The sequence below is a fragment of the Danio rerio genome, chromosome 1, assembly GCF_049306965.1.
Source record: "Danio rerio strain Tuebingen ecotype United States chromosome 1, GRCz12tu, whole genome shotgun sequence".
Taxonomy (NCBI): domain Eukaryota; kingdom Metazoa; phylum Chordata; class Actinopteri; order Cypriniformes; family Danionidae; genus Danio; species Danio rerio.
The window spans coordinates 58,391,131-58,408,170 of NC_133176.1; the positions used below are offsets into that span (position 1 = coordinate 58,391,131).

General features: G+C 39.8%; 1 protein-coding gene across 2 annotated transcripts in view; it reads left to right on the forward strand.

The window, feature by feature from the left end:
• Window positions 1–17,040, forward strand: part of golga7ba (golgin A7 family, member Ba) — a 22,869-nt gene continuing 5,829 nt past the window's right edge. Inside the window, exons 1-2 of one of the 2 annotated variants that reach the window (XM_005160170.6) lie at window positions 1–68; window positions 14,864–14,989. In XM_005160170.6, coding sequence (XP_005160227.1) covers window positions 57–68; window positions 14,864–14,989 — 138 coding nt within the window. In that variant the 5' untranslated portion in view covers window positions 1–56. 2 annotated transcript variants of the gene reach the window in all.

The window sequence follows — 17,040 nt, forward strand, 5'->3', positions numbered from 1 at the left end:
ATTCCCGTGAACCCGTTTCAGCACCCGGGACAGGCGTCGCGTGCTCGCATGGCAACATGGCCACAGAGGTGAGCAACACCCTTTATCCATTAATGCTTTTCTGCACCCGCTGTGCTTAAAGACTTGTTTTGTAGGACACCAGTCCGTGTAATCGGTGTCGTTATTTAAATCAGGGCTGGAGATCACGGATCAGTTCGTGACGTTACAGACAAACTGTCCGTTTTCACGCGTCGTTTTTAAATCCGACAGAGATACTGCTAAACCAATAACACAGAATAAACTAAACATACAACACACAGTGTAAGCTACATGCTAGTCATGAGCAGCTACAAGTTAAACGATTATAAACACAGATAGATAGATAGATAGATAGATAGATAGATAGATAGATAGATAGATAGATAGATAGATAGATAGATAGATAGGCAAGGCGGTAATTAAATTTTTATTTGAGTCGAAGTGACTTAAAATCAAACCGACTATTCTGCTTTAACTACATTTTAAAGGTTGTGATCAGGCAGCCGACATGTTTAGTAGTTCTTGGTGCCTTGCTAAATGAGTAGTTTACCCCAAAAAACAATTTCATTAACATAGTTTTCATGTTAGGGTTAAGCTTATTGGTTTCAGTATCATCTGTTGAACACAACATACTGAAGAATGTTGGCAAAAAGCAGCCATTGATATCTAGTATTTTAGTTTGTACCATGGATGTCGATGGCTGCTTTTCCCCAACATTTTTAACAGTATCTTCTTTTGTGTTCTTTTAAAATTCATACACGTTTATCAAAACACTTGAATGCGAGTAAATGACATCATTTTGGTTTTTGGGTGAACTATCTCTTTAATAGGTAATGTTTGAGTCACGTTGATTAAGTTTGATTAATGTCAGATAGTATGCTGCTGTTACATCACATAGATAGATAGATAGATAGATAGATAGATAGATAGATAGATAGATAGATAGATAGATAGATAGATAGATAGATAGATAGATGTTAATCAAAATTACTATTATTTGAGTCGAAGTTACTTAAAATCAAACCAACTCTTCTGCTTTAACTACATTTTAAAGGTTGTGATCAGGTGGCCGACATGTTAACTTATTCTTGGTGACTAGGTAAAGGAATAGTTCACCCAAAAACACATTTTAAAAATGTAAAAAAAAAAAAAAAAAAAAAACACTCTAAAAAGTTATTTATTTAACCCAATAGTTGAGTTAAAAATATTTGGTGCTTTGTTGGGTTATTTTTAACCTTTATTGGGTTATTTATTAATAACTCAATCAGTTGGGTTAAAAATTTTGAATTTCAACAGTCAACTAATTTAACTGACCCAGAACAGCTGTATTAATATGCGGGCGTAATGTTGTTTTTGCTTTATAACCTTTATTTAAACTCTAACACTGCTGTTTTTTATCAAATTACCTCTCCATCTCATGTTTTTCTATCTGCTTCACCAGCGATCTGTATTAAATGTATAAAAACGCTCTGTCTGGAACTTAAAATGTAGTAGAAATAAAGCATTTTCAATATTTTTAAAAAGCTGCATGTCATTTATTTACACAGAAATAATGATACAAATAATAGTAGTACTAGTAATTGTAGCATTAGTAATACTAGAATGGAAAAAAGAACATTTACTCAAAATAACCCAATGCATGGGTCAAAATAACTCTAGTTGGGAAGGTGCTATAATAACTTATATAGTTGGGTTGTATGTCTATTTTAACTGAGTACATACATTCATTAACATAACTGTCCATAACATAATTTCCATCTGTAAGGGTTAAGTTTATTGGTTTCAGTAAATTTCATCTGTTGAACACAACATACAGAGAATTGTTGGGGGGAAAGCAAATAACAATAGTGGTTTTAGTTTCTGCTATGGATGTTAATGGCTGTTTTTCCCCAACAGTCTTCAGAGTATCTTTTGTGTTCAACAGAAGAAAGAAAATTATAAAAGTTTATCAAATGACATAAATTTAATTTTTGGGTGAACTAGCCCTTTAATAAGTAATGCTTGTGTTGTGTTGATCAGATTAGGATCATATCAGACAGCATGCTGCTGTTACATTAGATATTATAATGTTCATTTGTTTGCTCATTTGTTTGTTTTGATTTGAAAATAGACGCTTTTTAATGTTTGCACCTCTTCAGACAGTGTTCAGACTGCTTAAAATGCCCTTGCAGAGATCAGATCAAGAGGAAAGTGTGGTAAATTGTAAGTTACCATGAATGACAAAGGCTCGTGTGCGTCCAGTCAGAAGGATCTGCTCTCCGTATTTAAATCAGCGCGTGTGTCCGTGTGTTGTGACGTAGGCGAGCGCGCAGCTGGACATCAAAGAGGATAAAAGCGGCTGTCCACGGGTCCCTAAGCTCTTTTAGCGAAAGCACAGCGAGTGTTTGTGAGCGAGTTTAGGTTATCTCGTCGGTGACCGGAATGATTTCAGCACCGCGGACAGCGACGGACCGAACAAAACTCCCGTACTGTCACGAATCTGTAAGCATTTTTAAATCATTTATAAAAGTGATTTGTATTTATCTGTTCCGCTCCGGTGTCATTTCAATTCGTTTCCACAAGTTATTTTGAGGTTTACTGAGGAGGAGTCAAAAATGTGTGTGCGCTGTCCCGCCAAATAACCTTGAAAGCGCGCGCGCGAGGATGGTTGTCTTTGTTTAGTCTCGTGTTTCCATTAAACAAACATTCAGTCGTCAGAGCATTGATCAATAATCATTCAGTACAGGCGACAGAGGCTGATTAGATTGTGTTTTGATATATTTGGTATCAGTGGTGAGTGTGTGTGTGTTAAATGATCGTCTCCTCGCGATCGATCGGTTGTGCTCTCGGGAGTCGGTAACAGTGTCTCTCTTCTGTCTGAGACCGTTACCGAGAGCCGCGGGTGTACATAATTAATGAGGCGTTTAGTAACAACAGCCTGGAGCATTTATGCGTGGTAAGTCTCGGTTTACCCGTTTAAAAGTGGCGGTGCCATCATACAGTATAGCTCTCAGATGGTACTGTCCAGTGATATTTACATTGAAGCACTTGACTAAACTTGGTTCTAATATGGTAAGTCAGGCTCAAAGCCAGCCTATTGAAAGGGGGTTCTTATTTCTGAAAAAGTCGAATTTTTTGCTGTTATTCGCCTCATTTTTCTATAAATTTTAGTGACATTTTAAAGAACTATTCTTTGCTGAATCAGCTTGTGGGATGGTGATCATAACCACACTTTTTGATGCACCAAAAATATTTCCTACAATTTTGTCAAAGTGCTGAAAGTATTTATTTACACATTTGGATTTAAACTGTAAGTTAATTGCTATATATATATATATATATATATATATATATATATATATATATATATATATATATATATAGTAATATTGTTATGAGATTAGCATTTTCAAAAAATAATAACAATGAAATATGAAGAAATACTTGAAAAAAACTTTTTAAAAACAAATTTATTATCATTTATCCTAAAAAAAAATATAGGAATCTGATAAAACTTGTTTTAAATTAAAAACTGTAGCCTGTGGGCAAATAAAAACTCTCCAGCTCATTCAACTTTCCTTAGTCAGAATCTGGCCACTTGAATAATTAAAAAATATGCCTTAATGCCTTCTTCTATCTACAATTTTCACAATTAATGATGGCATAGCGATCAAAATGTGATAAATTAGCTCATGTAGGGGTCAAATTCTGCATTTCGAGCCACCCAAACCCCCTTGGCTTTTTGCCTCTAAGTGCAGGAAATGGTCTAATTGATTTTAATATAGCCTATAGAAGACTGATATAAAGTTGAACTGTCATCTCAGCCAAAATGAAGCATTTTTGTTTAACAGCACCTCAGAATAATGAGACATATATATTACAAGCTGTGCCTTTATGCTGGATATTAGCTAAGAAACTAATTCTGCACAATTAGAAGCCTGAATGTGAGCTTGTTTTTGATATCTGGTTTAGGTTTTTATAAACCTAGGATATGGTAATGGTGACCTGTAACTGCTTATGGGCTGAAATGGTTTCAAGAGTTCACACTTAGCTGATGATTGATTATAAGCAAGTTTGGCATGCTGTCCCGGGAGAGAGCCCTGAGCTCGAAGGTTCTTGAGCCCTGGGCTCCCTCCCGTTTGGAGGAAGAGAGGGGAGCCTCGAGCTCAGGTAGATCTCGACAACTCCCCTTTTTATAATAGCTAAGGATTAAGATTGAAGGCTATTAAAAGATATGCTGCATTATTAGATTACCTGTATTGAAATTTAGATTTAACGATTAACTTGTTGTACATGTTTTTGGAATGTGGGAGGAAACCGGAGAACCCGGGGAAAACCCACGCAAGCACGGGAAGAACATGCAAACTACACACAGAAACGACCACCGGCCTGTTAAGGAACTAGAACCGGTGACGTTCTTGCTGTGAGGCGACAGTGCTAGTCACTGAGCCACCGTGCTGCCCTATGGAGGGAAAGGTGAAAAGGTAGGGGTGGAAGGGGGGATTCTTCAAATCGAAGATGACTGTAGTGAGAAAACCCTGGCTCTTTATAGTGGTTAGGAATGGCCTGATTGGTGGATCAAGCATGCTAATGCAGGACCAGCCGTGTTCAATCATAATCACGTGCTCCTCTCGAAATTAGTTTATGAATAAACTTCACTTCAAGAGTTCACACTTAGCTGATGATTGATTATAAGCAAGTTTGGCATGCTGTCCCGGGAGAGAGCCCTGAGCTCGAAGGTTCTTGAGCCCTGGGCTCCCTCCCGTTTGGAGGAAGAGAGGGGAGCCTCGAGCTCAGGTAGATCTCGACAACTCCCCAAAATGCTCCGCTCGGGACAGCAGCCGCGTATTTGAAGAACCCCCCAAAAGGCACAGGAGATTAATGCCATATCCGGCTGCTGAAAAGTGATACAGAAATAGCTTGGAGGAGCAACAGAGACTGGTGTGGGTGTAAAAATTAACTGAAAGTGCTTATGTATGACTATGTGTGCTCCCGGGTTCTGTTAATTGTAAGGACCAGCGGGAGAGTGAGTGGGGTAAGTGTAAAGGTTTAAAACATATGTGGTGAGTTTCGTAAAGGTTTAGTATAGTAGTGATGGAAAATAAAGCTGTAAGGTTCTGCGGAGCTGTAGCTGCAGATGAGAAGCGGTTAACTGATTAACCGCTTTGGCAGTCCAATGGGGAGTGTGTCAGTAGTGGTATGGATAAATGGTAGTGTGCGTGAGCTCCGGTGGAGCGACACTGCTGCAGCAGTGGTGCAGGGGGGATGAAGCTCGGCTGAGCGTCTCTGCGACTGCAGAGGTGCGATGGTAGTCAGTACTAAGGGGAAGAATACGCTTCTGCAGCAGCGTTTTAACTGCTTTAGCAGTGCTGGGAGTGACAGAAGTGGTATAAGTGTAATGGAAGTGTGCATGAGCTCCAGCAGAGCGTCACTGCTGCAGCAGTGGTGCAGGGGATGTAAATGATGCTCGGCTGAGCGTCTCTGCTGCTGCAGAGGTGCAATGGAAGTCAGTATTTGTAAGGGAAATACGCCTCCGCAGGGACGTTTAACTGCTTTAGCAGTGCTGGAGAGTGTATCAGTATTGGGTTGCTAAATGAAAGTGTATATGCGCTCGCTGAGCGTCACTGCTGCGGCAGTGATGTGGAGGGGAGTGATGCTCGGCTGAGCGTCTCTGCGACTGCAGAGGTGCGGTGGTAGTCAGTCCTAAGGGGAAGAATACGCTTCTGCAGCAGCGTTTTAACTGCTTTAGCAGTGCTGGGAGTGACAGAAGTGGTATAAGTGTAATGGAAGTGTGCATGAGCTCCAGCAGAGCGTCACTGCTGCAGCAGTGGTGCAGGGGATGTAAATGATGCTCGGCTGAGCGTCTCTGCTGCTGCAGAGGTGCAATGGAAGTCAGTATCTGGAAGGTAAATACGCCTTCGCAGAGACGTTTAACTGCTTTGGCAGTGCTGGAGAGTGTATCAGTAGTGGATTGCTAAGTGGAAGTGTATATGCGCTTGCTAAGCGTCACTGCTGCGGCAGTGATGTAGAGGGGAGTGATGCTCGGCTGAGCGTCTCTGCGGCTGCAGAGGTGCGGTGAAAGTCAGTTTCTAAAGGGAAGTGCGCTTTGGAGAGCTGATTAACAGCTGTGTAGCAGATAGGAATCAGACACAGTAGAGCGACTCTGTGGCTGCAGGGGTGCATAGGTATTCAGAGTCTGGTGCATTATATGTGTGAAAGCAATACATGTTCCCGCTAAGCCTTTACAGCTGAATTATAGCGGGGAGTGTGGTGATGGAAAATAAATTGATACTACAATGCAATGTAATTAAGTGGAGCTGCTGTAAAGGTGTGATGGTGGTCAGTATGTAAGCAATACGAGTTCCCGCTAAGCCTTTATGGCTGTATTGTTGCGGGGAGTGTGGTGATGGAGAATAAATTGATGCTACAATGCAATGTAATTAAGTGGAGCTGCTGTAGAGGTGTAATTGTAGTCAGTATGGAAGCAATACGAGTTCCCGCTACGCCTTTACGGCTGTATTATTGCGGCGGAGTGTGATAATGGTAAAATTTTTTTTTGAAAAGTGTACATGTGAGCTTTTAAAGAGCTTCACTGCTGTGGCAGTGGGAGCTTGGGGCTACCCCTGTGGGAGTCCGAGCTGCGGAGAATGAGTGCAAGTGAAATTAAAAAATTATGAAGAGAAAGAGAAGGGAAGTTTAATAAAATAAAAAGGAAAGTTTAGTAAAAATGAGTCCTATGCAACTAAGACAGAAAGTAGGAAGAACAGACAGAGTCGTGCTGCTTGGAAACTAGGTTGAAGTCTGCAACCGAGAATCAGCTGGGCTTCTCTGAGGAAATATTGGCTGAGGCAAATTGAGGATTTAGAGGTGTTAGAGGACCAATGACAGAGTTTATATCTGTTGTTGGAAGACTGTTCAGGCAGGGTGTCACTGCTGCAGCATTGGTGCAGGGGAAAAAAAATAATCTCAGCAGAGCTTCTCTGCAGTTACAGAAGTGCAATAAAATCAGTGGTGCAGAGAATTAAGGCTAAACAGCCGTCTCTGCAGTTGCAGCTCAGGCAAAGCTTAACTGTTGCAGCAGTGGTGCAGAGGGAGAATAAGGCTCGGCAAAGCGTCTCTGCAAGAGCAGAGGTGCAGTGGTACTCAGTATTCGAGTCTCACGTGGAAATACTAAGTACTATTAGCAGTGATATTTAGAGATGAAAGTGAAAAAGGGGCTCAGCTAGAGCGTCACTGCAGTTGCAGTGATGTTAATGGGGTGTATAGTTAAGTGGAGCACCTAAACAGTCGATATTAGTAAGTTTTGAGTGCTCCCGCAGGGACGTTAAATACTGCCTTTAGTGATATGTAAAGATGAAGGTGAATAAAGCATATGCTAGAGGGTCACTGCGGTAGCAGTGGTGCTTTGGGTGTGCAACTCTGCGGAGCATTTCTGCGGCTGCAGTGGTGTAGTGGGCCAGTATGGAGGCAACTTGTGCTCCCGCAGAAGCATTTACTGCTGTATTAGTGCGGGGAGTGCAACGATAGTGGTATTTAGAAAATTTGTAAGTGTATGCAAGCTCATTTAGAACGTTCCTGTTGCAGCAACTGAAACTCAAGACAACCCCTGAATTGGTCGGAGCTGTGGTGAATGAAAGTGAATAGAAGTATAGGATAGTTTAAATTTGGAGAGAAAAAGTTAAAGCTAGAAAAACAGGGAAGGGTAGTGAAGGAGCTCCTATGTTAAATAGGAAGGGAAATCGGAAGGAAATGACAGAGTCATACTTCATACCCAATAATGCATGATGGTGGAAGTTGGCTGGAGAGGATCGGCTGGGCTTCCCCGAGGTGGTATTGCTCTTCTGTGGTGTAAAAATGCTAAGAGGTTTAGAACCAGGGCCGGAGTGGGACACCTTTTCAGCTCTGGAGTTTCAAGCCTCAGACCGGCCCACCTCAGTTCACGACTGACTATATTAAAATAAGTAAATAAATATTTCCAAATCAGTTTCTAATGGCACTATCATGTCTTTTTTTTTTTTTTTTTTTTTTTTTTTTTTTTTTTTTTTTTTAAGAAAACAGCTGCTTTAGAACTTCAAATGTTCTACAACCCTAACAGTATTATATGTCTTATCAAAAAATGAAAACACTAAATTACTCTAGCAAGGATCGAACCCAGGTCCGCAGCGTCTTAACCTAACGTGCCAACCACTCGACCACAACAAAAGAGAAAAGTTGTGGTAAAATAATGAATAAAAAGCTGTGGTCAAGTAAATGAATTAAAAAAGTGTCACTGCTGAGAGCAACAGATTCTGGAGCTAGGGACACCGGCCCTCGCGGCCAAAATAAAACAGACCGGCCCACCGGGAATTCTCCCGGTCCTCCCGATTAGCCAATCCGGGCCTGTTTAGAACAGGTGTGTGGGGGAACGGATATCATCCTGCATCCCTTCATCCTGCGAAGATAGATCAGATATGGTTAGGTGTATCGTTGGATTGAAATGTCATACTTAGTTCAGAAGACTTAAATTATAAAGGCTAGTGTGAATATGGCATCGAGGGTGTGGGCTATGTGAGTGGAAAAGTGTCATTTGCAAAGAGTGTAAATGTATTTAGAAATGGATGTGGAGTGTAATAGGTTGGATGAGGGTCAGCTTCTGCAACCAGCTGACATGATCTCTGAAATGAGAAAAACAAGAGAGAATCAGAAATGACATTACAACATGGTACATGTATGGCAAACACAATGAATTATTTTAGCTGATAACCATGCGGGGCGTCTTAATAAGAGCATGGGCAACTAAGTGTGGAAGTGCCTTTGTTAATGCATGGTACGAAGCCTCATTGTCGCAACGAGCAAAGATAGTAGAGGTAGGCATTTGTCCCTCCTAAGGATGGCATATTAAATGAGAAATCTGCTCGACTAGTGATCCTGATGTACCTCTTGAAGACAGGGTAGGTGGAATTATAGTGGAGTTTAAACCCCTTGGTTTGTATCTAACGCAGAGTCAATTGATGAAACATCAGACATGTCAGAAATGTCCTCCTCTTATTCGTGGAAGTCAAAGCGGGAAGTTTGTTTCTTTGCTGTTTTCACATCTAACCAACTTGCCATTATAAGCTTATGGCTTATAAGTGTATGGACATGAGTCACTGGGGCATATTACGATTGGACTTCTATGCCTAATGCATTGAATGTTTTTCAGTAGCAGAGTAAACTTTTTAGAAGTTAAACTGCTATCAGATGTGGCAGTTTTTTTTTTTTTTTTTTTTTTTTTTTTTTTTTTTTTTTTTACATTTTATAATTATTTATTTTCTTTATTATTTATTTATTAATTTATGTATTTATTTATTTATCATCTGCCAACATCAAACCCTGAACTTAAAATTAATGTCACCATTTAGTAGTAATTGTGTAAATGTAATGATAATCATTCATGAGCTTGTCATGAGAGAGGGTGGGACCATCTCAAATTTTTGAGAGTTCATTGGATGGTGGCGCTTCTCCTTTCAGCTATTGGCTCGAAGGAGTGTCAATCAAAGTTGCAGAAAAAGGCTGGCGGCCATTTTGTTTGCCAGAGAACTAGTGTTATGATTGGAGACGCTACTCTATTGAATGCACCACAGCGACTAGTTTGGAGGATTAACATGGATGTTTATCAATGTATACATAAGTTGTGGACTGATGTTTTAAGGATTGGATTGTCTACAACCTTGATTGAGAGGTGAGTCATTCTATTCACGCTAGAATCATCCTTTAAAGATGGATGTTTAATCTTAGTTGTAGTTTGTGAGGCTTCCCCTTAAAAAGTGTCATGTATGTTACCGCTGGTGCACCCCTAGAAGAGAGTTCAGCTTGAATCGCAGGCATTGAGAGTTTAGGCAAAGTTCATGGATGGTGATCGAGTGTTTACTGTGATCTTGTTGGAGAATTGGGTTGAAGACACAGAGATTGCATTGTGTGAGGCAATTGAAGTAGAAGGTTGAGAAGTTGTAGTTGGATAAGTTGGTGTAGCTGGAGAAGTTGATGTAGCTGGAGAAGTTGATGTAGCTGGAGAAGTTGATGTAGCTGGAGAAGTTGTTGTTGTTGGAGAAGTTGATGTAGCTGGAGAAGTTGTTGTTGTTGGAGAAGTTGATGTAGCTGGAGAAGTTGTTGTTGTTGGAGAAGTTGATGTAGCTGGAGAAGTTGTTGTTGTTGGAGAAGTTGATGTAGCTGGAGAAGTTGTTGTTGTTGGAGAAGTTGATGTAGCTGGAGAAGTTGTTGTTGTTGGAGAAGTTGATGTAGCTGGAGAAGTTGTTGTTGTTGGAGAAGTTGATGTAGCTGGAGAAGTTGTTGTTGTTGGAGAAGTTGATGTAGCTGGAGAAGTTGTTGTTGTTGGAGAAGTTGATGTAGCTGGAGAAGTTGTTGTTGTTGGAGAAGTTGATGTAGCTGGAGAAGTTGATGTTGTTGCTGGAGAAGTTGTAGCTGGAGAAGTTGATGTAGCTGCAGTAGCAGTAGCAGTAGCAGTAGCAGTAGCAGTAGCAGTAGCAGTAGCAGTAGCAGTAGCAGTAGCAGTAGCAGTAGCAGTAGCAGTAGCAGTAGCAGTAGCAGTAGCAGTAGCAGTAGCAGTAGCAGTAGCAGTAGCAGTAGCAGTAGCAGCTGATGCAGAGCAGTGTATTCTTCAAATCGAAGATGACTGTAGTGAGAAAACCCTGGCTCTTTATAGTGGTTAGGAATGGCCTGATTGGTGGATCAAGCATGCTAATGCAGGACCAGCCGTGTTCAATCATAATCACGTGCTCCTCTCGAAATTAGTTTATGAATAAACTTCACTTAGGGAACATTGAGCTGAGGAGCCACATTTTTTTTTTTTTTGATGAATTTATTTTATTTATTTATTTTTTTATGCTTACTTAAAAAATTTATTGGCCTTTGTATTTCTTCTGTTCTAGTTTATATATATTTACATACACACAAATCCAATCCAATTGTGCATGGTCCATAGGGCTGGTCGATATGGCAAAAATGCAATTTCCATAATTATTTTCCATATTGAACGATAACAATATGTATATCTCAATACGTTTTTAATGCTTCCAGATTTAAAAGAGTATACCAATAATGACTGAAGCCACAAAAATCAGAGGGTCCATTAAATGGCATAACATTTTTGTCCTATTAATTTTCGTTAGATGAAAATTTAGTCCATTTTTAATATCAACTCACTTTCAGATTCCCATTGTTGGACATTTCTGCTGTGTAATTGGCTCTTAGATCAATATAGAGTAAAAAAGTCCAGTGTTGTTGACATAAATTTTATAACGATGCAATATAATATTGTTTATCGGCCCAGTCCTTCCTGCAGGCACAGGACGTCAACATGATGTCTTATTGACGTTGTACCCCAATGTCGTGGGGACATTGGATTTAGTTTGGAAATGAAAATCGGGTTGATGCCAGAACCCAACATCGGGCCAACGTCCAACCTAATATCAACCAAATAACAACGTCTAATCATGTCACACCTTGACGTTGTGTGGACGTTACCACTATGACTCCTATCAGACGTTGCATTTTGGTCACTATCAAACACAACCTAAAATCAACCAAATATCAACGTCATTTCACATCGTTATTGGACGTCAAGAAAACGTTGTGCTTCGATGTTGTCTAGTCATTGCGTTAATGTCTGACTTCACGACCTGAATCTAACCTAATACTAACGTCCTATGATGTTGTGTGTCTGCGGGGCTAGGTCTGTTATTAATTTCATTTATACTGAAGAAATATGGTTTCATCAGATGTTTTCCTGATGTCTTTTAATTCTTAAACCTTCCCAATGTGGATATTTTTGCGTGTTCAACAGGTAAAAAGTGGTGTTGTGCATTTATTTGACACCAGATACGCCTTTTATCTGAGCTGTGCAAGAATTCTTGAGATCTGTGCAAATGTCCAGTGCCAGAGATTGATCGAGTCCACAGCACCACCGAAGAGCTGTGTGTCAAGACTGCGTGTGTGTGTGCTGTCTCAGCCTGTTACTATATCAGAGGACGTCGTGCACTGGCCGGTCCTGCTTCTAAAACATTAGAGGGAGTTTTTAAATAAACAGGTTGTCAGGAGCACTTGTGTAATTATACCGTCTCAGTCTGACCTTTAGATGTCCAAAGATAATGAATAACGTGCAGCGCTAGCAGGGCCGTGTTGTGTTGTTTGGCAATGTGCAGTGGTTTGTTTCTTAAAATAGTGTTATTGTGGTTTTATCATGCCTGTCTGTGAAATCGGGCTGCCCTGGTACTGCAGGAGAACGGGGTGAAAGCGCAGGACAAGAGTGGGGGATGGAAGGACCCACAGCCCATGCTGATGTTGATGTGTGTGTGTGTGTGTGTGTTGGCTGGCAGTGACAGATGGTCAGTCCTTTTGATGTTTTTGTGTATGTGTGCATGCGGGCAGTAGCGTGTCCATTAGATTATGAGGTCTTCCCTGCATTACTAAACGAACCAGTGTAGACATCACTGTATGACATAACAAGAACAGCGGCGCATTACTGTATGAGATAAAGACTACAGTATGTTAAGGGATTAATGCATCACTGCGTTATTTTGCTTGATAATGACATCACTGCATTGCTCCGAGTCTGACATGATGATAAAATCCACACGTGGCTCTCTAATTGTACAATTTTGGAAGGATTTCTCTGACATTAGGTTAAATAACTCTGCACTTCTGATTTAATGACATCACTGCAGTATTGTCTGAGATAATGACATCACTGCAGTATTGTGTGGGATAATGACATCATAGCATTATATATTACATGGATAATGACATCACAGAGTTATTCTGAGATAATGACTTCAGTGCAATGTTGTAATGGATGACATCACAACATTACAGTATGAGATAATGACATCATGACCTTACTGTATGATATAATGGCATCACTGCATTACTCGGAGATAGTGACATCATTGCATTACTATATGAGATAATAATGCATCACTGCATTACTATATGAGGTAATATAAATGTATTACTATATAAAAATAATGACGTCACTGCCTTTTATATGTGATAATGATATCATCGCATTACTATATGAGATAATGACGTCACTGCTTTCTTATGTGGGATAATGATATCATCGCATTACTATATGAGAGAATGATATCACTGCTTTTTTATATGGGATAATGATATCATCGCATTACTAAATGAGGTAATGACATCACTGCTTTTTTATATGGAATAATGATATCATCGCATTACTAAATGAGGTAATGTCATCTAGTGTTGCAAGATATGCAGGTATTTGAATGAACTTGCAAATTCCCTAGCTCTCAAAATGAAATAATTCCTCATTGTATTAGTAATGGTACTTTGGAGAAGGTGTTCGCACTGGGTGTTTATTAATACATACAGACAGTGACTTTTTCCATTGAGTTTGTCTAATACTGTTGTATCAATTTAGTATTGGTATCGTTATTGGTATTGGTATTGATATTTAATTGTAGGTATTGTATAAAAGTAAAAATTTTGGTTTTATGACCAACACGTTAACAAAAATTGTGATATACTAAATACTAAATTTGACTATACCCGAGGGACGGTTTACTTTTTTAAACCTACCGACTCCCCCACACTGCAGTGGGCCGGGTTGTAAATGTTTCACAAAAATCAAATGAACTCTTAAAACAATATTAGCATGGTATTATGACACTATACCAAAATTTTACCAATACCAAATTTTGGTATACCAAATCTAAAATTTTACTATAACAAACACCAAATTATTACCAAACTATACCAAATACCAAATTTTACTACCAAATTATTACCGAACTATATAAAATACCAAATTTTACTGCACTAAATACCAAATTTTTACCGAACTATACCAATTATCAAATTATTACCAAACTATACCAAATACCAAATTTTACTACACCAAATACCAAATTGTTACCAAACTATACCAAATTTTACTATACCAAATACCAATTTTTACTATAGCAAATTTTGGTATTTTATCACTAATGACATCAATGTTGTGTGAGATAATGATATCATCACATTACTAAAACATCTCAAAACGTCACATCTGATGAAATTGGGTATGGTGCAGTATTGTAAGGTGGGATTGGGTATGGTGCAGTATTGTAAGGTGGGATTAGGTATGGTGCAGTATTGTAAGGTGGGATTGGGTATGGTGCAGTATTGTAAGGTGAAATTGGGTATGGTGCAGTATTGTAAGGTGGGATTGGGTATGGTGCAGTATTGTAAGGTGGGATTGGGTATGGTGCAGTATTGTAAGGTGGGATTGGGTATGGTGCAGTATTGTAAGGTGGGATTGGGTATGGTGCAGTATTGTAAGGTGGGATTGGGTATGGTGCAGTATTGTAAGGTGGGATTGGGTATGGTGCAGTATTGTAAGGTGGGATTGGGTATGGTGCTGTATTGTAAGGTGGGATTGGGTATGGTGCAGTATTGTAATGTATATGAATATATTACATTTTCTTATGTACATACTAAATGTTCTTATGGAATAGTTTATATATTTTAAGTGTTGTGGGACCCTAGGAAGATTATGAAAAGCCTTAGGTCATGGCTAGTTGGTTCTAAATAAATTACCTACATTATTATATGAGCTATTTACATCAATGCAATACTTTATAAACCTCATGACATTACTGTACGAGGTAATGACATCATCATGCAGTATAATGATGACCAAGCAGGTTCGTTTTAGTGATGTTGTAAATGACCACTAGTGGTAAGTTTTCTGCCAATAAAATAGGACCGAAATCTGCACTTGTCAAGTCATTTTCATGGATTGTTTGACACCTAACAACCCAAGGAAATTGGATTTATGATTAAGTCAGAATGCATCGCTCTTTCTCTCCCTCCTCTGCAGTTCCACAACCTTCAGGAACTGAGACACAGCGCATCTCTGGCCAACAAGGTCTTCATTCAGAGAGACTACACCGATGGCACGGTCTGCAAGTTCCAGACCAAGTTCCCCTCCGAGTTAGACAGCAGGGTAAGTGTGTGTGTAAATGTGTCATGCCTCTCGAGTTGACTCTTAACACAACAATAACTTACAAAAGAAAAGGTTCATTTAAGGGAACCAGCCTTCTCCAGAAAGAAGCACCACCGCTGCACACCACACTGACTTATATTTGACGCGGAGAGACAGGGAATTGAATGTAACTTGCATGTACTACATCTGCCATTTTGTCCTGATAATGGGACCTACCCGCGTCAGTTGCGTTGCTTCACTCCCACTCATGAATTTTCTTGCAGTGCGTCATGGGATATTGTAGCGTCCATCGGATGCACACTTCAGATTTTCGCCTGAACTAGTAGGTCATCCGGAAACTTCTCACATACTGTTTTCGAATACTATGAATTTGAACATACTACTTGGCTCGCATACTGTTTTTAGCGCACTATATAGTATGGAAGTATGTGATTTTTGGAGGCAGCCCTTGTCTTTAAAATCTCTCTGTGAGCGAAAGCACAGATAGTATTCATATTGCTATCTTACTTACACCCCATTCACACGGGGCGTCAGCGCTTCCCATTCACTTTAAATGGGTGATGTCAGGCATTGCCGAACTGCATTGTCGATCCGTCGGCGCGGGAGAGAACATGCCAACTCCACACAGAAATGCCAACTGACCCAGCCCGGGCTCGAACCAGCGACCTCCTTGCTGTGAGGTGAACATGCTACCCTGTGCGCCACCCCGTCACCCTTTAAATTGCAAATTAAATCACAATATTAGTCAGTAAACTCTCAATTAGATATTCTTGTCAAATCACACAGGCCTTTTTGTCTTTTATAAAGCAGCTTTATGTATAACAACGTAAACAGGGATATCTGTGAGGTGGTTTACAAGTGGACGTTTAACACACAACGTCTTAAATTATCTATTAAAACAAACACACACACACACACAAAACAATGTACATGAAATAATACAAACATAAATAAATCCAAAATAGCAGGATCCATCTTTGCTGTTTGTCACAAAACTGTATAAACCTGCATGTTTTAGTTGCTGTGACGTACATTATTGAACACTGAACAAAACTGAGATAACATTGATCACCATAGTCATAATGTGAAATTTTCAAACCATTATATATATCTAGTCTGTGTGAGTGTGTGTGTGTGTGTGTCAGAAAATGAGAGACAGCACAAGTGAAAAGGACTGAAAGAGAAAAGGCTCTCCACCCAGACAAACTCTGCTCTTCAGCAAAAGCTCTGCTGAGTGCGCAAACTCCACACAACACACACATAATGAGCCGCTAATAGAGATGATAATAGAGTGTTTAAAGGTGTACGATCATGTTACAGACGCCCAGTAAAGACTTGCTGAGTAAATGAGAGGCAAGGGGAGTTTAACAAAGCAAGCTTTCTCTGCCCATCTGTTTATATAATGATCAAAATGCTATTTATTTATTTCCCACATGCAATCTGCAGATTTATTTGTCCTATTATTCAGTCTATTTATTAACTTGTGTAAATATGTGTAATAATATACACTCACCGGCCATTTTATTAGGTACACCTTACTAGTACCGGGTTTGACCACCTTTTGCCTTCAGAACTGCCTTAATCCTTCATTGCACAGATTTAACAAGGTACTGGAAATATTCCACAGAGATTTTGCTTCATGTTGACATGACAGCATCACACAGTTGCTGCAGATTTGTCGGGTGCACATCCATGATGCGCATCTCCAGTTCCACCACATTCCAAAGGTGCTCTATTGGATTGAGATCTGGTGACTGTGGAGGCCATTTGAGTTTAGTGAACTCATTGTCATGTTCAAGAAACAAGTCTAAGATGATTCATCCTTTATGTCATGGCGCGTTATCCTGCCGGAAGTAGCCATCAGAAGACGGGTACACTGTGGTCATAAAGGCATGGAAATGGTCAGCAACAACAATGCTTTTTTTATGTTGTTGATGCTAAATTCTGACGCGACCATCCAAATGTCAAAGCAGAAATAGAGACTCATCAGAGCAGGCGGCGTTTCTCCAATCTTCTATTGTCCAGTTTTGGTGAGCCTGTGTGAATTGTAG